Genomic DNA, 24,857 nt, shown 5'->3' with positions numbered 1-24,857 from the left:
CAGGGTGGTTCTTTTCTGGGCCCCCTAAGGCCCCATATCTGCATAACCTTCATGTCAGCTATCTTCTCCCTCCTCCAGTCCCTGGCCCCACTGATTCTTCCTCTCCTCCCTCCTCATGTGGCCCTTCACACACACAATTTCACACATACTGTCTTCTTGTCTATGTTACACACACACACACACACACACACACACACACACACACACTCACACACACATACAATCTATGGACATAGACTATCCCTGGCACATCTTAGCTGGCCTGAACCAAGAGAGTATCTTCCTTCAGTCTTCCCCAAGTCCTAGGGGTACACACTGGCTCATTGGCCCCAGAAAAGCCTAAAACAAGTATCAAAATGTCTTCATTTCACCTCAGGATCCTATGTCATCCAAGACAGGAGGTGGCCTCACTGTAATGTGTCTACATAGTATTTTTCTTGGGATATAAAATCCAGTAAGGTGACATGAAGAAAACATGTAACCTCCAACTGTCACTCATGTCCCCACTGTTTTCCACGCTATTACACCCACCATGACCTTCTGCTTTGCACATCAGCCTACCAGTAGCTTTGACAGGCATTAAGACACAACTATACCATCTGATGCTGCCCATCCAGTATAAGCTTTGAGCTCACAAGAGCTGGATAGGGCCAGAACACTGCCCTCGCTAGCTCTACATGACCTGGAAGCAGATATTTTACTCTGCTAGGAAGCAGGCTGTGGCTTTGCTCCCCTGACTGTCCTGGAAGTGTGAAAAGGAGATGTGTATAAGCTCGGTAAACTCTAGAGCACAGTGTGATAGGCTGCCCGCCAATCTTTTCCAGCTGCTCTGGCAGTGCTTTTCATTTGTTACCCACTAAGGGGAATAACTATGGTTTTTCAGTCACAGAACAGACCAGAACAAAAGCATCCAGAGTAGATCAGAAGGCATGTTTGCTTTGCTTGCCTACTGTGCCCTGACCTTCTAGTTCAGACATATGTGGTTCTGTCATTGCATAAAATTATCCCTTCTGGAGCTGTAATTCTTAAAAAGTAGAAATACATGTTATACCAGTTGAGGACACAGATCCGGATTCCAAAGTGCCTAGTTTCAAATCCTAGCTCCACCACCACGCTACTGGGTAACTCTAGGCAGCCACTCAGCATCTCTGAGCCTCCATTATGATTTGTAAGATGAGGATTATACTAGCACCTACCTCATAAAGTTGTTGTAAAGATTAACTAATTAATCTATGCTAAGCACTTAGGCCTGAGCCTGATACACACCAAGGGCACAAATAGATGTGAATTGTTGTTGTTGTTGTGCTGTTGCTGTTGTGGGTATATTGACAGCTTTGATGGGGTGCACTCACTCACCTTCCCAAACCACTTATGTTCAATTACCAGTAATATGGCCTCACTTGAAAGAGCCGTGGGAGAAGTGACTAAAATAATACCTGGATAACACTTAATGTAGCAGCCGGCCCATAGAAAGTGTTTAATTATTGCTGAGTGCACCATTGTTCTACCATATGGGTCTGTCCCAGGAGAAGGAAGGACTATGGCCTTTACCCTGAGAAAGAGCTCAAGTGTCCATCTCCTTCCCGGTCCAGCCCACTGCTTCAGGAAAGGCCCTCTCATGGACCCTCATCTTGGCCAATACTTAGGCAGCAGCTAGCTCTAAGAGGAAAAAAAAGCTCAGATGATCTGAAACTTCATTGGAAAATTGGAAAATAAGCCAAAAATCTGTATTTTCATTTGGTCTTCGAAAAGCATCAGAGTTCATTGACCACACAACCAATAAAAATGCAGAGTTGTAGATGCCTGTCCCAAATGATATATCTACAACAACCCCCACCCCTAAGACTCAGGGATCCTGGGGAAGAGGGGACAGGAAGATTGGAAGAGCCAGAAGAATAGGAAGTTTGCTGGAAGATTGTGTCTCCTAGAAATATCAGAAGCTACATGAAGTTTCACTAACATGGATGCTTAAACATGATCGGAAGAAAGATGACACCAACAGATATGCTAATGTAGACAGAAGTCTCACAAGGCCTCAACCCTAGACCAAGAATTACAGGCAACTAAGGAAAGCTGAGAGTGGGATGCATAACCTTTCCTGGGGAAGGGGCTCCAATTGATTGTCCAATGCCAAATGGTCATCCCTGAAAACATACATGCAAGTAACATTATATGGACTGAGCCAGTCTTACTTATACATTTAGGAATGTATATGTGTATTTACACATGTATGTACAACAACGATTAAAGAAAAAGAGGTTGTGAATTTGAGAGAGGTCAAGGGGGTGAATGGGAAGGTTTGGAGGAAAAAGAGAAGGGGAAGTGATGAAACTATATTACCTCAAAAAATGAAATATTTTTTTAAAGAAAATCCTTGGTCATAAATTAAACAACATCCAGCTTTTGTATCTTGGTTTTTGTCTAAGCTCCAAACCTCCTGATTGGGTGGTAGCCAGAGATCCCATGGGTCTGTTGGGGGATGCCTTTGGAAATCTGTCCTAACACAATAGATCACCAAAGGAAGCAAGAGCAGGCAAGCCCTCACTGGGTGGCTGGAAGTGGGGTTGAAGAAAAGCTTCCTGGGGGAAGAACAAGTGGCCATTCTGCCAAAAGAAGGGAGATTAACTCTTTTGCTTTGATATAAGGCTTCTGGACCAGCCACCCTGCATGTGGGGACACAGTGGACCCAAGTGGTATGGTCTCTTCTTCCAGCCCATGTGGTCAAGTGGGCCTTGTGGTGACAAAGAAAGTCAGACCATTTTCATCTTATGGAGTCCTTACTCAAAGCTCACTTCAGTCCGCTCTGCTTCCAGGGAAAGTATAACATGTGTAACAGAGCCTCAAGGTGGAAGGTAGCAAAGACTAGGTGTGTCTCACAGATGGGCATCTGGGGACCTATCAGGCAACCCCTGAACATGTGCTGACTGGAAAGGGGAGACCGCACAGACAGAAGCTCCGACTCTGCAGCTCTCTCATGTCAAGGAAAGCAGAGCCACCATGGTGAAGAAAGCCAGAGGGCCTGACTGTGGTGTCCTTCTAGGAGGGAAAAGTGGGTTCCTTAGGAAGGGCAAAATGGGCTTTCACAAGGCAGGAGCCTGGAGGTGACTCGGGGAGTGGGTAGCAGGGAGACAGAGCCAAGGATGGAATCCCAGGAAGGCTGAGGGTCCTTGAAAGAAGAGTCATGAAATTCTATGATTTCATGATGAGAGAGGGACAGAGTCAAAGACAGAGAGACATGAGACAGAGATGGATAGAGACAACGGAGACAGAAAGAGAGAAAGACCCTCATCCAGCAGAGGCCAAGGCCAAGGAAGCAGGCCAGTGTCATCCTTGAGACACTAGTGGGAGTTTCGACTGGATTAGCTCGTGGGCTCTACACCTGGGTGTGTCCTTCCCACCTGTGAGCAGAAATAGAAGCCAGGGCCACTGAGGCTTCCAAGTTGTGTGAAGGAGGATATTTACACAATAACAGGACTCTTGAGTGAGAAAATTGACTTCAAGTCTAGCCTCTATATATGTGAGGCAAGTTGGGGGGCATTCCATATCAGAACCCCACTGCTCATACTGCTCACACCCAGGACACTGGCTAAGCATCCATCAGAATGCAACAAAGGGAGTATCTTTGGCCAAAGGGTCAGAAGAACAGGATGCCCAGCCCTTGGAGCTCAGCCTGCTGAGCCTCACTCCCTCATCACCAGGCATCTGGGCTGAAGTTGCCCCTCTACAGACTGGTCCAGACCCTGACCTCAAGCTGTACCTTTCCAGCACAGCAGCTGCCTCCTCATCCTCATCAACCTCCTCCCCCTCCTAATCTTCATCATCCTCCTTCTCCTCCTCATCTTTATCATCATCATCATCCTCCTCTTCATCTTCCTCATCCTCATCCTCATCCTCCTCATCTTCATCCTCATCCTCTTCATCCTCATCATCATCCCTCCTCTCTTCCTCCCCCCTCCTCGCCTCCTCTCCCTTCTCCCCTCAATCATTTCTGCTGAAGTGTTTCCAGCAGACCATTGTCCTCTGGACCCTCACTCACTTGTCCTCCACCCTTCTCCACTTCCTCCTATCTCTCTGACTTCTCATTCTTCCCAACTGCACCCCGCCAGCTTCCTTCCCTTCCTGCTAGTGGCTCTCAGGAGTCATCATCTAAGACCACACAGCTCCTTCTCCCCATAAAAATCCCCTCCCATTCCTACCCCTCCTCCCACCCCCAACCTGGCTCACACCCCATGTACTCTGCCCCAGGCTTTCTGAATGCTCACCTTCACTGACTGGCTCTCTTTAGCCAAGAATACATTTCTCTTACATCACTCCTTCAGACCTCAGCATGGAGCATCACTCCTTCCCACCCCACCCCCAGGAACAGCCACTTCCTGGTCTGTTTCGTGTGACCCCACCCCATTAGACCACAAAGCTTTGTACAACTGGCCACCAAGCTTTGATGGCCCCATTACTCAGTACTTAATATGTAGCTGGTACTCACTGTATTCATTCAACAGACATTTATTGAGCACCTACTATGTGCCAAGCCCTTGAAATGTGTCCACAAACAAAATTTTTGTATGTAGTAATGTGTCTCAGGATGTGCCTCACTATTTGTGATCTGTGCATGTGTCCAGCTTTGCTCTTAAAGCCAGAGGCTCACAAGAGCAACAATGAGTTCCCCTCCATCCTCCAGCCCAGAATCCTGAGAGCAATGTGCAAAGAAAGCCTCGAAGAGTGTGTTGAGGAGAAGGGAATTGAACATGTATGTTAGGTGCTCCATGCAAACACATCTGCAGTGTGCTGCTGATGGTGGGCAGATGGGCATGCAAGGAGCCAAACTCATTCCTTCCAACAGGGTCTGGTGCATCAGCCTCTGGGATCGTCTGTCTCTGACTCTCACCTGGAGCATCTTCTCCTTCCCTGGTCTCAGTATTTCTGAACACTAGTCTCAGAGGAGACAGCATTACATAGGGTGCAGGGGCCACTGGTGCAGTGGCTCAGGAGGCAAGAGCAAGGAGTCAGCACCACAACCACCCATAACCCATCCACAACTCCATCCACTCTGCTTCCAAGGAATCTGACATCCTCTTCTGATCTCCACGGGCACCAGACATGAACATGATGCACAGACATATGTGCAGGTAGAACACTCACACACATAAAATAAAAACTAATGAAAGAACCATACAAAAGCCAGCAAGATAACAGTAGGTAAGAGTGTCTGCCACTGGGGCTGTTGACCTGTCAGGCTCCAGGATTCAGATGGTGGAAGGAGAGAACTGATCCCCACAAGCTGTAGTAGAGAGAGACAGAGTAAATAAATGTAATAATTTTTTTAATTACACAAGTTCATGTGTATTGAATAGTACCTTGTATGAAATAAGTTTAGCATCAGGAGAGATTCTTTTCAAAGATGGGAGAGTATTGAGAAAATTCACCCCATAAAGGCCGATGTCCAGCTACAACTGTGTCAGAGGATGGGAAGGGATGTCCCCAGCATCTCTCTTCGAGGTATGGACACTAAGACCGTGAGCCTACCTGAGCAGAGAGGGGCCTGGATGGGGTCTTCTCATACAGTGAACACACACCAAGTGAGAACAACACAGGACAGCTACAGAAGGCAACGCATAACAGAATCCAGACATGAAAGAAGACATACGATGTGAATCTATGTATGAAAAATATAAAGCCCAGGAAATGGACAAATAGGCCACTGGTTTTAGGGCCACTGGCTCTAAACACTGTAAAGAGAAACAAGGAATAAATAGTTACAAGACCCAGGTAATGGATCACCTGGGCCAGGGGGCAGAAGGCATAATCTCTGAAGGAGTCACAGTCTATAGGCGCTCTTAAGGACTCCTGCTCATGTTTTACTTCTTACTATAGTGTTAGCATCTGTTCGTGTAGTTGACAATAAAAATGGTTTTAACTTCTGAGCCGAACAGCATGGTTCAGTCAACCTCTTTTCCTTCCTTCTCCCCTTCTCTTACCCTTCTCACCTCCCCCTTTTAGTTTTTCAGCTTTTCCCTGGAAGTAAACAGGCTAAATGTCCTCTTAGGTGTTCAAAAATTAGCAGTGATTAATAGCCCCTGAAGTCCAATGACACGGTGTCATAGCTGAGTTCCTTTGTATCTTGTTCCAATTGCTTCTTGGGTCTTGGAAATTGCTTAGCAAGAGCTAGGCATTCCTAATGGCTCATGCTGGCACACGGTGTTTTGATGGGGAGTTGCCCTGGCAGGAACAGCCTCCTGGCAAGTGCTGCTTGGCTCAGCACTTGCTCCAGGGACACTTGGCCAGCTGGTTGGCTGGGGCCACTGCTGTGGGCGGTGCCCAGGATGGTCTCGAAGAGCTTCCAACATGTTAGCCCAGCTCTCAGAACACATGAAGTGCCCTCAGGTGCCACACCCATCTGTGGGACCAGATCACTGACACAGCCTATGATCCCCACAACATCTGTCCTGTCAATGTCTGGATGCTCTGCACAGATGTGGGAGCCTTGCCCTGAGGCTTCCTCCTTCCTACCCTTTCACCAAGCCCACCCCTTGCTCCTTGCCTGGGCTCAGAGTCTTCCATTATACCATGCCACTGTGCTATCCTCTGTACTGTCCCAGATGGTTTTTCTAGGGTATTATTGGAGGAGAAATGGCTGGTGGACAAGTAGGACCCAGTAATGAGCCAAAATAATTGCAATTTGCCCAGAGAATGCAAATAGCTAAGACTGTTGCTTCCCGTGGCCTCTCAGTGCTCACATCCATGAAGCCACCTCTCAACCACATGCTGACCCCAGCTGCCCTTCGAGAACACACACCACCAGCCCCTCCCATTCAGCCTATCCCAGTCACCTACTCTGCCATCTTCCTTGTACTGTCTAAGTTCACAGACATCTACCGCCAGCATTCTCTACCTTCTGGAACTTTCTCAGAGACTAGTAAGTCAGAAGGTTGGTTCTCTCAAAGGTTTAGCACCTCCTAAACCCATCGCTTGATGGCTAGGAGACTTTGGGCAAATTATTCAGGCTCTCTGAGCCTCCATTTTCCCTTCTGTAAACAAGAGGAATGGGGCGTCCCTCAGACAGCTGATGTAGTAACTGAAGACTGATGCTTGCTTGTATTGATGAGCACACAGAAGATGACCCATGCAAAGGAATGCACACTTATCAAAGTAAGCTGTGTGAACTCCCTACAGAGTCCTCACTCCTTGTAAAGGGGAGACCTTCTCAAACCATCCAACTTGAAATCCGTAATCTGACATATTGTGCCTCCCGGTCTGAGGCAGTAGGACGTACCCAGAACTCATCATGAATTATTCGGCCCCAACTGTTCACTTGATAGTCCCAAGCCTCTAGCCTGGCACTATCTCAAAGAATTTTGTCAAATGATGGATGTTCCTCATCTGTGCTGGGCGACAAATAGGCACCACTCACAAGTGAGGGCTCGAATGTCCACAACAAAACCAGAGAGCAAGAGAGTCAATGGATTGAGACTTCAGCTGCCACACAAACCTAGGATGTCCCACGTGGAGCAATCGGTACAAAGCTCTGACATCCCATACAGAGAGCACAAGGACGAGAGTGATATGTTAAATTGTTAAAACCTACTTTAAAATAATCCTAGAATAACTGGGGAAACTGAATACGAAATAGATTCTAGTGCTTTTCTGGATTTGTTGTTGATTTCCTTGGGTGTGAAAAGGTACTGCTCGTATTTTTAAGAAATGTACATTGAGCCGGGTGGTGATGGCGCACACCTTTAATCCCAGCACACAGGAGGCAGAGCCAGGTGAATCTCTGTGAGTTCGAGGCCAACCTGGGCTACCAAATGAGTTCCAGGAAAGGCGCAAAGCTACACAGGGGAACCCTGTCTTGAACCCCCCCCCCAAAAAAAAAGAAAGAAAGAAAGAAAGAAAGAAAGAAAGAAAGAAAGAAAGAAAGAAAGAAAGAAATGTACATTGAAGGGGGTGGGGTGTCACTCAGGGGTAGAGCACTTGCTAGTACACTCAAGACCCTAGGTTTAATTGGGGGTGGGGATGCTGAAGTACCTAAGGCCTGTGCATCACACTTTCTGGAAACTCCAGTCAGGTTTTAGAGGACTAAACAGAGAGATATTTAGCCTTGCACTGGGTGCTACCACTTTGGGAAGAGCAGTTGTTAGAGGACACAGCACAGAGGGAAGAGATCCCACTCTGCTTTGGAACAGCAGAAGTCCCAGACCAAAGCCTCTGGAGGTTGGGTGTTGATTCCCCAGCTTTGCTGGAGTGCCTGTCTCCCCACACACTGAAGGAGCAAGTGCATCTGCACCGCATTCCTGGCTCTCCTGTATGCATGGGTCTTTCCTGCCCTCCCTGATGCTGCAGAGTGCGCATGCCCCACCTCAGGCACTTTGAAGATGCAACCAGCTGAGTGCCCCAGGCACAGGCTGGCATGTTTTACAATGAGGAGGGTGCGGGCCACTCCACCATTAAAGCACATTCTAGAGAGGCTTGGACCAGGCTAACCGCCCAAGCCCATAAAGTCCAATTGCCTCAACCACGTTCTTAGCCAAACCCCTGAGAATTTGCCATAAATACGACCCAGGCATCTGGATTAGCACAGTGGAGTTTCCATCAGGACTCCAGAGCTCCCATTCAGAACTCCGCAGTCCATCTTCAAAAGCACAATGACCTGCGGATCAGGATTCTGTGGCCAAGCCTTCAGCTGCGCCTCAGCCTGTGGGCCCCGGCCTGGCAAATGCTGCATCTCCGCAGCTCCCTACCGCGGCATCTCCTGCTACCGAGGACTCTCAGGGGGCTTCGGCAGCCGCAGCGTCTGCGGGGCCTTCCGCTCTGGCTCCTGTGGACGCAGCTTCGGATACCGCTCTGGAGGCGTCTGTGGACCCACACCCCCCTGCATCACCACAGTCTCTGTCAATGAGAGCCTGCTCACACCCCTCAACCTGGAGATCGACCCCAATGCTCAGTGTGTGAAGCATGAGGAGAAGGAACAGATCAAGTGTCTCAACAGCAAGTTTGCGGCCTTCATCGACAAGGTGGGTGTCCTGGAGCAGCCCCTTCCTGGAGCCCACCATAGGCATGGTTGAGGCTCAACACTGAGGGCCACAGGAGGCAGAAAGACCTCTTATATTGAACTCCTGGTCTCAAGGGAGAGGTGTGTCCAGATGGGCACACTAAGAACCCACAGGGATCTTCTGCCAGTCCTGAGAAGCAGGGCTGATGGCCAGGCTGCCCTGGGCACAAACAGACTGCAGGAAGGTCCAGGAGACGGCAGCATGGGGCTTTGGGCAGCCCAAAGAGGAAGGTTGCACTTGAGCTGACAGGAAGGGATGTAGACTGCTGGGAGGGGGCAGAGGCCAGCCTAGTTAGCTCTTCCAAATGGCCTGTGACACTGTCTCCCTGGCTCCATGCCAGTCCCTCATCCTTGGATGCGAATGTGGGTGCTCTGCTTGTGAGGGCTTCTGCCTTCCTAGCTTCAGAGGCGAGTACCAAGCCCAGCATGGGACACTGAAATGGCCACCTGCATCTGTGAGTGTGGGCACTGCCCGACCCCTTGTGCTCTCCCCAAGTGGGAAGGCTGAGGCAGGGCCAAGATAAGGGAATGGAGAGTTGGGCTCCTTCCCAGAGACTTCCACCTCCTCTCCACCATCATCCCAGATCTGCACCTGAACCCTTGTCATTCCCATGGCAGGTGCGCTTCCTGGAGCAGCAGAACAAGCTGCTGGAGACCAAGTGGCAGTTCTTCCAGAACCGCAAGTGCTGCGAGAGCAACGTGGAGCCGATGTTCGAGGGCTACATCGAGACACTGAGGAGGGAGGCTGAGTGTGTGGAGGCGGACAGCGGGAGGCTGGCTGCTGAGCTCAACCATGCCCAGGAGGCCATGGAGGGCTACAAGAAGAGGTGAGGACAGTGTATGGGGAGCTGACACAGGATTTCACTAGATGGAAACCCAAGGCACAGGAAGTGACATTGTTTCCAGGAAAGTGTGTGGCCCCCGGGCTATGGCATTGGTAGATCCTGCCATCTATGGAATTTCTGTCTAGACAGTCACCTGAAGGGGACCTGGTGCCTTCGGTCAGACTCTAACTCAGCTGGAAACTGTCTAGCACTGGGCCCCACTCCCCTCTGGGGGAGGACACTCACGGGCACTCTACCTGCTCCACCTGCCTTTTGGCCTCTGTACTGTGGCAGCCAAGTCGATGCAGCCTGGGGCATTAGGAAGCCAGGACCCAGGCCCAGAATGTCCCACGGCCTTAGGTTCTCAGTCCTGGGTCTCTGGGTCTTTCAGCAGCTAGGCTAGAACTGGCATGTATGTGAGGGAAGGCTAGGACTATATACCCAAGAATACATGATGTTCACTTTGAGGCTGAGCCTTCCTCCTCTCCTAAGGGGATCTTCAAGCAGGACTGGCTGTGTGGGGTTCAGAAACACCCTTCTCTGTCTTACCTCTCCTCTCTTTATGTCAGGTACGAGGAGGAAGTTTCTCTGAGAGCCACAGCTGAGAATGAGTTTGTGGCTCTGAAGAAGGCAAGTAGCAGGGGTGTGGGAGGCAGGGTAACATGGATACCTGAGGGACACACTGTGTTTGAAGAGAGTAACTGGTGCTAATTTAAAGGGAGCAAGGTTATGAACCTTTCCATGAAGGATGGGAAATTCCCTGAGAAGCTACTCAGTGAATGCCATGTCAAGCCTGTGACAAAGGGCAAAGTACCTGGACTGTCTATTGGCCCTGCTGCAGTGGATGGTTACATTGACCTCTGCTGCCTTATCTTGCTTTAAAGGCTGTAGTCTGTGGCTTGCGTCCGAGGGACCCACTGGGCTTTGTTCTGCCACTGAGCAATTGTGTGGTCTACCTCCCACTCCACAAGTCAGGCCACGAAACCAGGACTCAACCAAGTATCCAAGGAATGATGGAAGAGGGCAGGACAGGTTCCAATGGCAGAGCTGGAACCCATCTGGGAGGCTGGCTGGAGCAGTACAGAATCATTTGGGGCCAAGGTTAAGAGGCAGGGGGAGTCTGCAAAGCATGACAGTCTCCACAGAGAAGAGCTGCCAAGTGCATGCTGGGAAGGGAAGCAGAGATGGTTTGCACATAGAAACACTGGGACCCTTCTTCTGTATCCTGCATGGGATGGATGAGAAAATAGGCTCACACATCCCTCCTTCCCAGGACGTGGACTGTGCCTACCTGCGCAAGTCAGACCTGGAGGCCAATGCAGAGGCCCTGACCCAGGAGATCGACTTCCTGAGGAGACTGTATGAGGAGGTGAGGGCAGCAGCCAGGTGGAAGCCTGGCAAGCAGACTGAAGACAGTTGTTCCATGGCTGTGAAGTCCTGTGTGGAGCAGGGGAGGTCTGAGAGGCTTACACCAGTATGTGGGCATAGACTGAATTTTCAACAAGCTTTTGACTGCTGTTCCCTCTCCCACAGGAGATCCGAATCCTCCACGCCCACATCTCAGACACCTCTGTCATCGTCAAGATGGACAACAGCCGGGACCTGAACATGGACTGCATTGTGGCTGAGATCAAGGCTCAGTATGACGACATTGCCACCCGCAGCCGGGCAGAGGCTGAGTCCTGGTACCGCACCAAGGTGAGTGGTCACAACACCTGTCCTTAGACACGACAGTGGAAGGGCTCCAGGATCCATCAGAAAAGGTTCATGCACCCCAATTTCGGGAAGACTGCAGGCAGCCCTCAGGTGGAAGAGGCAGCCCCGGCTGAGCACTGTGCTGCTGCTGTGCATCTTGTACATCTTGCACACTCAGCGGCGGTGTGCTCACTGGGTCGATGTTGCATCCTGTGCCTCATGGGCATCTCTGCTTCTCCATCCCCAGTGTGAGGAGATGAAGGCCACAGTGATCCGTCACGGGGAGACCCTGCGTCGCACCAGAGAGGAGATCAATGAGCTGAACCGCATCAACCAGAGGCTGACAGCCGAGATTGAGAACGCCAAGTGCCAGGTATGTAGGGGTCAGCTGTGCTGAGACCAGGGAGGCTGGGTGCCTACTCAGTGCCATAGGGTCAGCATGTGGCCTGCTTGGATCTTACCATTTAGTATACCTCCTGTTTATATGAACAGAATCCTGACCACAGTCACTCTGACTGAACCACATCTCTAAAGAAAAAGTTCTTATTTGATGGTGAAGGATGTTTCCCAGCACCAGGTAATATATAGAGCAACCCAGGGATCATAGGTGATCTCATTCTCTTCTGTGTCCCCAGAACACCAAGCTGGAGGCTGCAGTGACCCAGTCTGAGCAGCAGGGAGAGGCCGCCCTCACTGATGCCCGCTGCAAGCTGGCTGAGCTGGAGGCTGCCCTGCAGAAAGCCAAACAGGACATGGCCTGCCTGCTCAAGGAGTACCAGGAGGTGATGAACTCCAAGCTGGGGCTGGACATCGAGATCGCCACCTACAGGCGCCTGCTGGAGGGCGAGGAACACAGGTGAGTCCATTTTGGAGCCCACTAGGTTTCCTAGAGGCTGTACCCAGCAGGACTGCATGGGAGGTTGATTGGACCATGGACCTGGGCACCAGGGGACTGTAACTAGCAAGGGGGAGGTCTATTGCTCCACCCTTTGGCATTGTTATAAATAGACCTTTGGAATAAAGGTCTGGGCTGGTGGATAAGGATCCAGGCTCCCTCGAGTCTATCCTGTGTTTTCTCTCTCCCTTCTCTGCTTCTAAGTCTCTTATTCCTCATTCCTCAAGAGTTCCTGGGGTAAATAAGTGTGGGGGCTGGTCCTCAACAAGTCCCTCTCAGAGGAACCAAACCCCATCTTGCCTTTGGCTGGACTGGCTTGACCAATAGCTGGATTCTGGGGATGAAATCTCTCATTGTTCCCTTTGAGACTGTGTTCACAGTGGGCCATATTTTGATCGTGTTTTGTGGGCAAGTTCTGACATTTGGAGCACAGTTTGGGGGCCTGTGTTTGCTACTATATTGGGCTTCATCAATTCTTTTCTTGTCTTCCCTCAGACTGTGTGAAGGTGTTGGAGCTGTGAATGTCTGTAAGTATTGGGGGGACTTCACTCCCAGGGACAGCAGGCAGTGTTTCTGAAAGGAAGGGTTTAGATGGGTATTATGTGCACAGTTGCAGGAGGGGTTTGGGGTCATGTAAAAAGACCACGTCTTTGGGTCTAGATAGAACCAGAGTGCTTCACAAGAAGCGGGTCTGGCTTTTAATACCAGGAGTTAAGGGCTAGGGATAGGGGTCCTTAGGATCAGGCGACTTTCTCGGCTACCGCCCCTCCCCCAATCCTCGCTCAGATCCTTTCTTCCTGGACCCGCAGGTGTCAGCAGCTCCCGCGGAGGGGTCGTGTGTGGGGACCTGTGCGTATCAGGTTCGCGGCCAGTGACCGGCAGCGTCTGCAGCGCCCCTTGCAGCGGGAACTTGGCGGTGAGCACGGGCCTGTGTGCGCCCTGTGGCTCTGCTGTGTCTTGCGGCCGTAAATGTTAGGAGCTGTGTCCACCCGGGCATGGCTTTTCTCCCTCTGAGCTGTCTCTGGCTGCCCAGTACTGGGACCTGGAACAAGGCGCTCAGCAACTTGCTCGCTTTGAAGTGACCCTCTCACTCTCAGTCCCTCTGGTCTCCCTGGATGACCCGTGCTCTCAGAAGGGAATGCTGGGATGGGCTTCTAGAAGTCCCTTTGGAGCCGCAGGGTGGGGGTCTGGAGGGTGGGGCTAGGCGAGCGCTGACCCTGCTTACCCGGGAACTAGTTGCTAGAGTCACAGCTGTCCCTTCCTCTGTAATCTCTGTCTTGATCTGTTTCCAATAAATTAATGTAGTCAACCCTGAGCCCTGTCTGTGTCTCTGTTAGCCCTCTGAGGAGTCAGGGTTCCTGTCTCCAGCATCACATGGGGAAAGCTGGGCGTCCAGGACAGTCTTGTCCCTGGACTCCCATCAGTCTTAGACCTGGGTGAGACATGTTTTTCCCATACCACCTTAAAAGTACATCTCCCCAGATGGAGGGGAATGGCCGTCAGAGATTAGCAAGGCTGGGGCAGGGGCAGTCTCTTAGTTAAGGGGTGCACCTGCCATGAGTCCGGTGTTTGTTGCTTGTGTTCATTTCCTGTAACCTCCACTACCTCCCAGAAAACAGCCAGAGCACTTTTGTAAATGATGGGCAATGAGCATCGCATTCCCCAGTGCCTGAAGCTTGAGGAAACATCACTCACTGTCGGATGGGGAAGACTCATACCCAAGTAATTTACTGGACTCCTAAAGGCATGAACATACGAATGTGATGTAAAGCTTCCAAAAACGCCTTTGATTTGGCTGTCTTTTCTTAATGGAGTCCCTCTGGGGTTTGGAGCCCTGCCAGAGCTGTTGCCTTGCTTCAAATACAGCAAAGAGCACACAGCAGCAATCCAGGCCGCTCTGTCTCTTCCCAGCTGAGTAAAGTAGGCTGCTTGCTTGCTTGCTCTCTCTCTGCCTGTTTACACAACGCTAAGACAGGGATGACAAAAGGGGCCCCCAACTCAGGTTCCATGAGAGAGGAAATCAGTTTCACAGATGTACAATAACCAGGCAGGAGCAACCACTATCTGCATTAATTAGTTATTGCTCTTTTGTAGGATGTAAAGTAAAATGTCTCCAGGGGTCAGAACTACCACCAGCCTCTTATTACATGTATATTCATGAACAGAAGTCACAAGCATGGAAAGAAATGTCCATATCCTACAACTAGTGGCTGGAACAGCAAGGCTGTCCTATGACTTTAAGGCTTGTCCATTAACATACATCTTTACAGCAGAACACATCTCAAAACTTCTACTCCCCGTCTCAGAAGATGTTGCAGAGATGGAAGCCCCCACGATGAAGACTACTGAGAGAGCAGGAGAGAGTGGCCTGAACGAAGGCTTTGTCAGAGGTAGGGCCAAGCCAGTGCCAGCCATCTCTGATAGACAGAGCCCCAGAGTTCCCAGAGTGTATGATTCTTCTTGACAGCCCTCTGTCATATAACTAAGAAGTAGAGCCTATATCCAGATTCTAGCCCTGAAGTCCCATCCCAGACCCAGCCCAGCCACAGCCACAGCCACAGCTAGAACAGCAGCCCAACTACAGCCCAGCCACAACTACAACTCAGTCCAAGCCCCAGCCACAGCCTAGCCCAGCCACAGCCCAGCCACAGCCTTCTAGGACCCTTCTGTTCAGAAGCTCATATCAAGCTCCAGTCTTGGTGGGCCACTTCTTGGCCCCTCCCTGTCAACCTCGCTGCTCTCACCAGCCAGGCTGGGCCTTGGCAGACCACTGGGTGGCTCTACCATCAGTCCTTCATCTTGCTGAGCTCCAATCCTCTTTTTTCTCTGTTTCAGCTACACAACTTTCACATCCTCCAAGCTTCAGGGATTTGTGAGTGCAGCATAGGGATGTGAGCATCCTACACGTGATGGTTAATCTAGATTGTCAACGTAATTGGTTCTGGGATCAGCTTAGAAACCTGTTCCTGAGCATATCTATGAGGGTGTCCCCTGGAAAGACTAGCTGAGGGGGAAGACCCTCCCCCAGAGTGGGCAGCACGTTTATGGCCCAGCTATAAAGAAGTCTGAGAGGAAGATAATGCTGCTTTGGCCCGCCTGTCTTTGCTCCTTGTTGGTGAGCACATCTAGTCTGTTGTTTGCAGTGTTACCAGCATCCTTCATTTCTTCAGCCTTGCATCCTGGGCTGAGACCAATGAGTCTGAGACTTTGGTGCCAGACGGGGACAGCTGAGAGATGTGCAGCCTCATAGATTCCACAGCTATGCGGGCTTCAGCTTCCCTGGTGTGCAGCCAGCCATTGCTGGACTTGATGTGTAAGCCGTTCATCCCCTTTGTAATGTGAATGCATTCTATGGGCCCTGCTCCACTAGAGAACCCTGATTACTACAGCATGTGTGTGTACTGGTTAGGCAGGTGTCACAGGAGGACTCGGAGTCAACTAGGAGCCGTGATAGCCACATGCCACCAAACAGCATTCTGGGAAGGGTTCCTCTGGATGTCTTTGATGTTCCAGCCCCTGGGTTTGTCTGCCTGTTCCTGCCTGCTGTTGATCTATCTGCAGCCGAGTGACGTCAGCTGCCTTAGGCTTTGCACCGCTTTTGTGAAAGGAATTCTAAATGCTTCCGGAGGGCTGTGCGTGAAGATCGGGGCAGTGCACACTTGGCACACGCAAGGCCCCGGGTTCAATCTCCAGCACTGTGATAAACACATTTTTAAATGACTTCAAGGAGTTATGTAAGATGGGACATGCTAATAGTCAGGGAAAACACAAAATATTCCTGGATAGGTCAACTTATTCCATAAAGTCTCAATCTGTCCACAGCTACTTATATGGTTGGGCCCTAAAGACAGGTGAATGAAACAGTCACTGTTCTCATGGGGTTTAAATAGAGATATGAACTCGGGTCAGCTTTTGGCACATCTGAGTGCTATGAACTGTGAGGCAGGGATGTAGTGGGTACAAGGAGCCAACAGAAGGCCATCTTTATGGACGGACCTCTTGGCATGGGCATTCCCAAGGAATCTTCCCCTTGGGGCCTGAGATCCTGACAAGTCTGTGTGAGCAGAGTACAGTTTATTAAGGAGGAGAGAGGAAAGGAGAGGGAGAGAGAGAGAGAGAGAGAGAGAGAGAGAGAGAGAGAGAGAGAGAGAAGAGAGAGAGACCTAAGCACTCTCGTGTGTGTGTGTGTGTGTGTGTGTGTGTGTGTGTGTGTGTGTGTGTGTGTGGTGGCTTTTTAAGTTATTGTAACTTATTGTCAAAGGATGTAATTTACAAAAATTAAAGTGTAAAAAATAAGTAAAGATTAAATTTTAAGAAAAAACATATGCGCTGGTTTATTTATCCTAAAGAATTCCTTCTTGTGGGAGCTGGAGAGATGACCTAGCAATTGAGAAGCATTTATTCTTCCACAGGACCTGAGTTCAGTGCACAGCACTCATGTCAGAGGCTCAAAACCACCTGTAACTCCAGGTCTAGGGAATTTAATGCCCTCTTCTGGCCTCTTCAGGAGCCTACATACATGTTGCAAATATTCATGCAGGCATACACGTGTACACATAAAAATAAAAAATAAATCTTAAAAAAACTGTAGGGGGCTCATGAGATGCATTGTTCAGGTGTGGATTAAGAGATAAATGCCCAGAGTCCAGTCAAAAAAAGAAAAGATGGATTCTATGAGCAAGGGGCATCAAGATCATGAAGGGAAAATCTACAGAAACCACCAAACCAAGCTAATAGGAACTCACGAACTTTACACTAACAACTGTGGAGTCCTCACGGGACTGGACTAGGCCCTCTGCATAAGCAAGACAGTTGTGTAGCTTGTTCTGTTTGAGGGGCCCCTGGCAGTGGGATCAAGATCTATCCCTGATGCATGAGCTGGCTTTCTGGAGCCCATTAGCTATGGTAGGACACTTGCACAGCCTTGGTGCAGGGGAGGGGCTTGGACCTGCCTCAGCTGAATGTACCAGGCTCTGCTGACTATCCATGGGAAGCCTTACCTTTTCAGAGGAGGGGATGGGGAGTGGGATGTCGGAGAGGGATGGAGGGAGCAGGAGGAGGGATGAGAGGGAGATCTGTGGTTGATATGTAAAATGAATAAAAAATTTAATTAAAAAAGAAGAGATAAATATCCATAAATTAGATGCAAAGTCGCATGCTCAGTCTTTAACAAATATGACCCATTTGTTGCTCTAATACTCATTTCAGATTGTCTCTCAGAAAAGGGGCTCTTTTGTCTTCAGGCGTCTTCTGTGAATTGGGCAGTGTGTTAAATTCATTCAGCCAGTAACACATATACACTGTCCTAAATATGGATCTTCCTTCCTTCCCATGACGCTTAATTTCCCATCTTCCTCTCCTGCCTCACGCTTGTAATGAGACGCAATGACTGAACTGGGGACAACCCTGCTTCCTTCAGAAGTCACCTCAACTCAGAGCAAATGACTCCTCATAAAGCTACCAGGCGGGTCCCCTCCATCCCTCACTGGAATGTAGTCCATGGCTTGGGGAACCTCTCAGAGAACAGGTCCCAAACCACAGATATTCTGGTGATTCAAAGGACCCTAGCCTTAGCCTAGACCTGGCCCCAGGCCCTCAGGATCTCTGGACAGACACCAGGGAAGTCAAAACATAGGGGTTGGAAAGGAAAAATATGGGCAGCCAGTCTCCAGGGAGAGGGATGCAGGATGCTGCCTGTGTCCCAGAGATGTTTGTCTGCACTTCCCTCAAAGGCCCCTCACTGATGCATGCACTGAAATTGGAGCTCAAACAAAAACAAAAAACAAAAAACTGCCTTTGAAAAATCAAACTCATTACCTCCCAGCAAAATACAAGGGACATGAAGCTGGACTCTGGAAGCTCACAGGGAGGGCTGCACTCCCAGGGTTCCTTGTGTGGGGAGAGTCAGTAAGAATGAGTATGTGATTAGAGGAGACCAGAGATGATCCACTGTGGCCACCAGCAAGCCAAGTTTCCATCCATTCCTTTTCCATGAGACTGTCGTGTTTACCCAAGACAAGGGCCTTTCGGATACCTGTTCCTCAGGTGCTGCATCAGGAAAGCAGCAGACACTCTGGCACTTACACTCCTTAAAAGGCAATGTGGGGCCTCTGGCTAATGACGCACTGGGGCCCCACCCAGAAATGTGGAGAGCAGGAACTATTGTTCCCAAGACACACTGATGATGTAATCCTTTTCGCAAGGGGAAAGAATGTGACCTCTCTAAACACTCTCTGCTCTCCAGCCTTGCTCTGGTCACCCCACCTTCAGAAAAACTGTCCTCTCTTCTGTCCTTTGTGAAAACCCAGACCAAACTATCCCTCAGGTTTGGAAGTAGAGAATGTTTCCCCGTGCCTCAGTGTGCTGCTCCTGGCCCACCACCATCATTTCCTAAATTAGAACTCAGACCTGGACCACCCAGTGTTGTCTATCTTGGCCCAGCTTCGACCTGAGCCTGGCCTTTAGTGTGTATCAGGACAGCAGAGGGAGAGGGAGAGATATGACCTTCCCCATCCCATCCTTCTTTATCGCCATTCATTTCTGTGCCAGTGTCCCGCCTCCAGAGAGCAGGGCTAGAGTGTCTTACTCACTGTCAAGTATCCAGGGCTAAGAACTATATGGGATCTTATATAACATTCCAGTAGGTACTGTGTGTTGTGGTGCATGCTTATAACCCCAGCACTCGGGATGCTGAGGCAGGGGAATTTTGAGTTCAGTCCTGGGCCATATAGGAAGTTCCATGCCAGTCTGAGTCGCATAGTGAAATACACACACACACACACACACACACACACACACACACACACACACACCCTGTCTCAAAAACTGGGTAGGGAGCCAGACGGTGGTGGCGCATGCCTTTAGTCCCAGCACTCGGGAGGCAGAGCCAGGCGGATCTCTGTGAGTTCGAGGCTAGCCTGGGCTACGGAGTGAGTTCCAGGAAAGGCGCAAAGCTACACAGAGAAACCCTGTCTCAAAAAACAACAAAACAAAACTGGGTAGGGGTGCTGGAATGTAGTTGCATAGTAGAGCACTTGCCTAGCATGTACAAGTCACTGGGTTCATTATCCTCAACTCCAAAGCAAAGACTGATAGAATAAGGGCATGGGTGAGTAGACAGAGGACAGCTCTGTCAGGATAGTGGACTGTGGACCCCAGCAAACAGTCTGTGGGATTTACTCACTTCTCATTTTCTCCACCCTACAATTCATCTGCCATCATAAAGATCCGAGTCGTACAGAAACAAGTCCCCCAAAGTGTAACTCACTTTGTACCCACACACCGTCACATTCTTCCACAGTATTATTGGGTTGGAGCCAATGGGTCAGAACTCGGCTGTGGGGTAGCCTGGAAGTCAGGTTCAGACAGGCTGGCTGCTTAGCCACCACTGAAAGTTTATTAAAAGGGGAAGCCTAGAAAAAAAGGGATGGGGCAAGTCAGAGGAGCAGGGCACAAGGTTCCAGTAAGCCACAAGCCGTGTCTACAGGATGACGCCAGCGTCCCGTCTAGTTCCAGGTGAGGTGCAAAAGAGACGAGGAGGTGAGGGCCCGCTCTGTGGGCGAGGGAATCTGAGACAAGAGGGCCAAGTCTTTGGGCAGAAGCATGCGTTCCTAGTCTTCTCTGGCGGGAAGCGGGGAGGAAGGGGTTCAACATTCGCGCAAGCCAAGGCAGCCAAAGCCCCCGGCACAGCCTGCGGAGCTGCAGAGCGCGCAAACACCGCTGGGGGCGCTCATGTCCGGGCCACGGGAACAGACTCCAGGACCTCCAGGGACATCGCTGCCTGGAGCTGCATGGAGAGCCAGGAGAGAGGTGAGACCAAAGGACTCAGGGAAGCCTTCCCGCCCTACCCCTGCCAGGGAGGCCCATAGACTTCTCCAAGACCCTCCTGGGCACCCGAAGGGAGGTTGGGCTCCCACACAGGAATAGATAACAGTCCTCTTCCAGAACACACACAGGGAATCACCCCCTGAGAAGAAACTACTCCACAATCTCGATCTGAACAAAGAGATAGATAAACCCCTTCTGAAAGGAATGGGGGGGGGGGGGATGCCAGAAGAGCTCACATCTTATCCAAGTCACTTACCCGCACTCCCTGCCCCAAGTCCCAGACAAAGCCTGTGGTAAAAACGAAGAAACAGCTAAGTCAATCCCCACACCAGGTTCCCCAAGACAGACACCTCTGACTCCCACGCCCCCAGATTAGGTAAAGCCTTCCAGCCTGCAACCTCTTTGGGTCTGGCCCTGGCTCCTACCACTGTCTCCTTGTCTTGAGACAAATGTCTCTGCTGTCTGACACTGACTTCACCCACACCAGTGCTGCAGGGAAGAGCAACAGGACAGCCAGAGCCTGACACCCATGCTCTCGCCACATGATACCTCACCTCTGCTCCTCGCCCTCCAGCAACCTGCGGTAGGTGGCGATCTCAAAGTCCAGGCCCAGCTTGACGATCATGAGCTCCTGGTACTCACGCAGCTGCCGGGCCATTTCCTGCTTGGCCTTCTGCAGGGCGGCCTCCAGCCAGGCCAGTTTACCTTTAGCACTGCTTGAGGCCACATCCTGCTGGGCCTCCACATCTTTGGCTTTCTCTAGTTCTCGGGGCTGGGAAGGAAACAAAGACCATAGATAGAAAGATAGCCTCAGCCTCATTACCCCCTACCAGCGAAGGTGGGAAGATGATCTGTGGTCAGGAGGAAGTGGAGACCTGCTCTGAAATGTGTGTACTGGAGTATGTCGAGACCATGAGATTAAAAAGAAAAAACTGCCCGCTCCCGCACTCGGGATTGACACTGGAGGCCACCAACGGGAACGGCTAAGAACTCTGTGTCTCAACGATAGAACTCCTCAATAAAGATGTGCCAATGTTCTTTATCAAGAAAACCGCAGTTAGTGTTTCATAAGGAATGAACAGTATCTGAGGTTCAAACACACAATCCCAGCTACTTGAGAGGTTGAGGCAGGAGGGTCAAAAGGTCAAGCCTTTCTAGACTCCAGAGAAGTCAAGGCCCACTTGAGAAACTCATGGAGACCTCACCTCACACTGAAAAAGTGGATCGAGGGCTGGGGAGTAGCTCATTAGCAAAGTGCTCACTGCTGTGGGAATGGCTCTGGACCCTGCCACCGGTACCCCCAAATCAGAAACCAAAAGGAAGTGAGCAGAAAGACCCCTTTTCCATAGGCTCTAGAATGCACATCTCTGGAAACAGTATTCATAACACAGTCTTGGTGAGGGCTCCCGCTGCTTGGGCAATGGGGGCAGCTATGGCTAGTGGGAGACTCGGCCACTGTAGGCCTTCCCACCCTTTCTTGTCACCCCCGCTAGAACCCCTCACCAGCTCATTTCCCTCAAAGCCACCAGCTTGCAAACAAGGAACCATATGCCAAGAATACACCCCAAGCCCCAGACACTTGGATATGCAAAAAGTAAAACCAGACCCAGATCAAAAGCCCTGGGCAGGGGCACAGAATGAGCCAGGCAGACTTAATAAAGAGGGCTTTGGGGGCAGAGAGAGGAGGCTGGAGAGCCTGAGTCACAAACACCTTCAGGACCTGCCTGGAGGAAGTAAAAAAGACAAGGCCAAATGCCAAACACACAAAATCCTGTTCCCAGAGGGACTTGATCTCTCTCACCGCCCCCGCCCCCTGGAATGGCCAGGACTTTTCCTACATGCTTTCAGGATTTGCTTTCTCTAGAGACACATTCCTCTAGAAGCATGGAGTCAGAGCCCTTCCTCTCCTGTAAGACAGTATCACTGCTGTCAGAGCAAAGGATACAGTCAGGAGTGGCGGAGACAGTGGCCAGCCAGGAGCTTGTGCCCTGTGAGGAGTAGCCAGATGTTCCCGTGGGAAATCACGGGTTGCTACTGCCAGCTCTTCATGTTTGGTTCGGTTTTGTGGGGGGCAAAGGGGGCAGCTTTTGTTTCTCTGTATTCTTTCTGTGGGTTTGCTTGCTTGTTTTGGGACAGTGTCTCACTCCATTTATCCTAGCCCTACCTGGACCTCATCAAGCAGCCCAGACTGGCTTCAACTGGAAATTCTTCTGCTTCAGCCTCCCAAGCACTGGGATTAGGGCTCTATCTTATGTTTAGTTTTTCAGCAAGGGACATGAGAACCAGCGCAAACATTCTGCTAATGAGCCAGAACTAAAGCTCTAACCAACCATGTAACTCAGACCCCTCTTGAACTTAGGATACAATGCAGGGTGGCCTAGAACATGAGGTCTTCTGGGTGCTGAAGTTAGAGATGTGTGCTACCACACCCACCTTGATTTTCATGTGTTTAAGGAAAAACTGGAAAACTGCGTTTCTGGTAAATCTTACCATTTCTGAACATAAGCTTAGAATCATTACAGGGCAAAACAAAAACCAAACCAACCTAGAGACATTAAAAAATATACAAACACGTATAAAGGGAAGACCAAGCAATATGCACTGATACATATCCTCTTGGTTGTCTTTCCATCTAAAACAGAGCCCAGGCAAAAAGAAGCATGAGCTGCACAGGCAGCCAACACTTCTGTACACACACATGCACATACATACACACACACACACACACACACACACACACACACACTGATGAACTCACACCCACCACACACTCATACACATGCACTCACACACTCACATTACACATACTCACACACATGCATGCACGCACACATCATACACACACACACACACACACACACACACACACACACACACCTCACCTCTTCCTAAGGATGAGGGGATCTAGAGAAGGTGTCATAGGTAATGGCACCCACCCTCCACCAAACCCCTCCCCTGGCTCTGAGCACTACTCACCCCCGTCTTCAGCTGCTGAATGGCTTGGTTAAGTCTATTCAGGGCCTCTTTGCTGTGCCGTGGGCTCTGCACACAGTTCTGCACAGTGGCCTTCATCTCCTCACACTGGGATGGGGCAGCAGAGCAGAAATCAGGGAGAGGGGAAGACGAGGATAAGGCAACCTCAGTGCCCACCAGACACCTGGTGTCCCCACCAACCCCTCTTCTCTAAGCATCCAGTTCTCCATCCATGTTACTGGGAGAATTCAGTGAGTTCTATGGGCCAGAATGGCAGGGAGTATAGAGAGCCTGGTGCAGACTCCAGGGATCTCTCAGGGGGCTTTAGGGGCTGGATAACTTGGGGTTCATCTCAAGGACAGGAAGAGTTAAGCTCTGTGAAATCAAACACTGAAACTTACCACATATGACCATCATTTAGGAAAACCCAATGGTAATTCTTAAAGTTAAAAAAAATTTAAAATTGAAATTATATTTGTGGGGTGTGTGTGTGTGTGTGTGTGTGTGTGTGTGTGTGTGTGTACATGTATATGTATGTGTGTGTATACATGTGTGTGAAAGTGTGTGTGGAGACCAGAGGTCAAATTTGAGTGTTATTCCCTAGGAAGCTGTCAACTTGGCTGTGGGTGTGTTTCATCTTGGTGTTTGTTGTTTTGAGACAGGGTCTCTTAATGGAGTCTAGGGCTTGTTAATTAGGCTGGTCTGGCTGTCCAGAGAGCCCCAGGGGTCCTCCTGTCTCTGCCTCCCCAGCTCTGAGATTACAAGAAAACCCACATTTGACATGGGTTTTAGGGATTGAACGTGGGTCCTCATGCATGTACAAGCACTGCTTCATGGATGGAGATATCTCCCCAGCTGCCCAGACTTCATTTTGAGTCAGGCCCTTTGCTCTGCACTGTGGAGGAGGGATGAAACCACACAGGCCTCCACCCTGACAAGGAACTGTTCACACCAGCACAGTGCAGATTTCACAGGCAGAGCATGGGGGAGAGACAAGGCCGATTGAAAACATCATCTCCCACACATGTCTCTTGGACCCTATCATCCCCTTGCCTGTTGCATGTGCCCAAGGTAAGTGGGATACAACAGACAACTTGCGGCTGGCAGCATTTAGAATACCTAGATCCCCCAACCAGGTGACTAATGAGCCATAGGCAAGCCTCACCATGGTAAACGAACTCTGACTCCGTCACACCTCTCAGCACCAAAGCCTAGCTCCAACCTGAAGAGCTCACAAAATCCTCATCTCTGAGGACACTCACTCATGGGAGGTTTGTGACCTCACTTGGTTACAGTTGCCAAGTTCTGATTGGAGTTTTCAGAGGCAGGGGTTGGAAGGAAACAGTGCTGTGAGCCCAGGTGGGGAGAAGTCTGGAGGGTGAGATTTCCTCTTGTAGGATCCGGTTTACTCTGTGTGACTATCTCATACTTGGTGTAATTTTATTTTTATTTTGGTTTTTTTTTTCTTACAAAGATGGTGTATACATGGGGCTGAAGACATGACTTGGTGATTAAAAGGATTTGCTGCCCTTACAGAAGACCCGGATTCAGTTCCCAGTACCCAGACTGTGGTCCACTACCCTCAGTACTCCAGTTC

The 24,857-nt window shown here is 50.1% G+C and overlaps 2 protein-coding genes across 2 annotated transcripts; one reads left to right on the top strand and one right to left on the bottom strand.

The window, feature by feature from the left end:
- The first annotated feature begins 8,639 nt into the window (after positions 1-8,639).
- Positions 8,640-13,436, top strand: LOC118597162 (keratin, type II cuticular Hb1). The gene is made up of 9 exons (XM_036208466.1): positions 8,640-9,008; positions 9,665-9,873; positions 10,440-10,500; positions 11,144-11,239; positions 11,404-11,568; positions 11,813-11,938; positions 12,201-12,421; positions 12,956-12,987; positions 13,270-13,436. Exons 1-9 carry the CDS (start codon positions 8,640-8,642, stop codon positions 13,434-13,436), a joined length of 1,446 nt encoding a protein of 481 aa, XP_036064359.1.
- A 6,670-nt stretch (positions 13,437-20,106) lies between these two features.
- On the bottom strand, positions 20,107-24,527 carry LOC118596799 (keratin, type II cuticular Hb1-like). Its single transcript, XM_036207697.1, has 5 exons — positions 24,426-24,527; positions 23,264-23,368; positions 20,842-21,059; positions 20,544-20,575; positions 20,107-20,246 (listed from the first exon to the last, which is right to left on the bottom strand). The coding sequence occupies exons 1-5, from the start codon at positions 24,426-24,428 to the stop codon at positions 20,107-20,109; spliced, it is 498 nt and encodes a 165-aa protein (XP_036063590.1). The 5' UTR covers positions 24,429-24,527.
- Between the last annotated feature and the right edge of the window lie 330 nt (positions 24,528-24,857).

Source organism: Onychomys torridus, chromosome 16, assembly GCF_903995425.1.
Source record: "Onychomys torridus chromosome 16, mOncTor1.1, whole genome shotgun sequence".
In the NCBI taxonomy this organism is placed as follows: Eukaryota; Metazoa; Chordata; class Mammalia; order Rodentia; family Cricetidae; genus Onychomys; species Onychomys torridus.
The sequence above is the reverse complement of the archived record's forward strand: the minus strand, read 5'-3'. Positions and strand labels throughout refer to the sequence as shown.

Excerpts from the sequence above, each read along its gene's own strand:
- LOC118596799 (XM_036207697.1), bottom strand. Across the intron at positions 20,576-20,841 it reads CTGGAGGGCGAGGAGCAGAG|GCTTTGTCTGGGACTTGGGG; the intron begins GTGAGGTATCAT and ends TTTTTACCACAG. Across the intron at positions 20,247-20,543 it reads ACTTGGGGCAGGGAGTGCGG|CTCCAGGCAGCGATGTCCCT; the intron begins GTAAGTGACTTG and ends CTCTCCATGCAG.
- LOC118597162 (XM_036208466.1), top strand. The coding sequence starts at position 8,640 with ATGACCTGCGGATCAGGATTCTGTGGCCAAGCCTTCAGCTGCGCCTCA. Across the intron at positions 9,874-10,439 it reads ATGGAGGGCTACAAGAAGAG|GTACGAGGAGGAAGTTTCTC; the intron begins GTGAGGACAGTG and ends TCTTTATGTCAG. Across the intron at positions 11,939-12,200 it reads TTGAGAACGCCAAGTGCCAG|AACACCAAGCTGGAGGCTGC; the intron begins GTATGTAGGGGT and ends CTGTGTCCCCAG.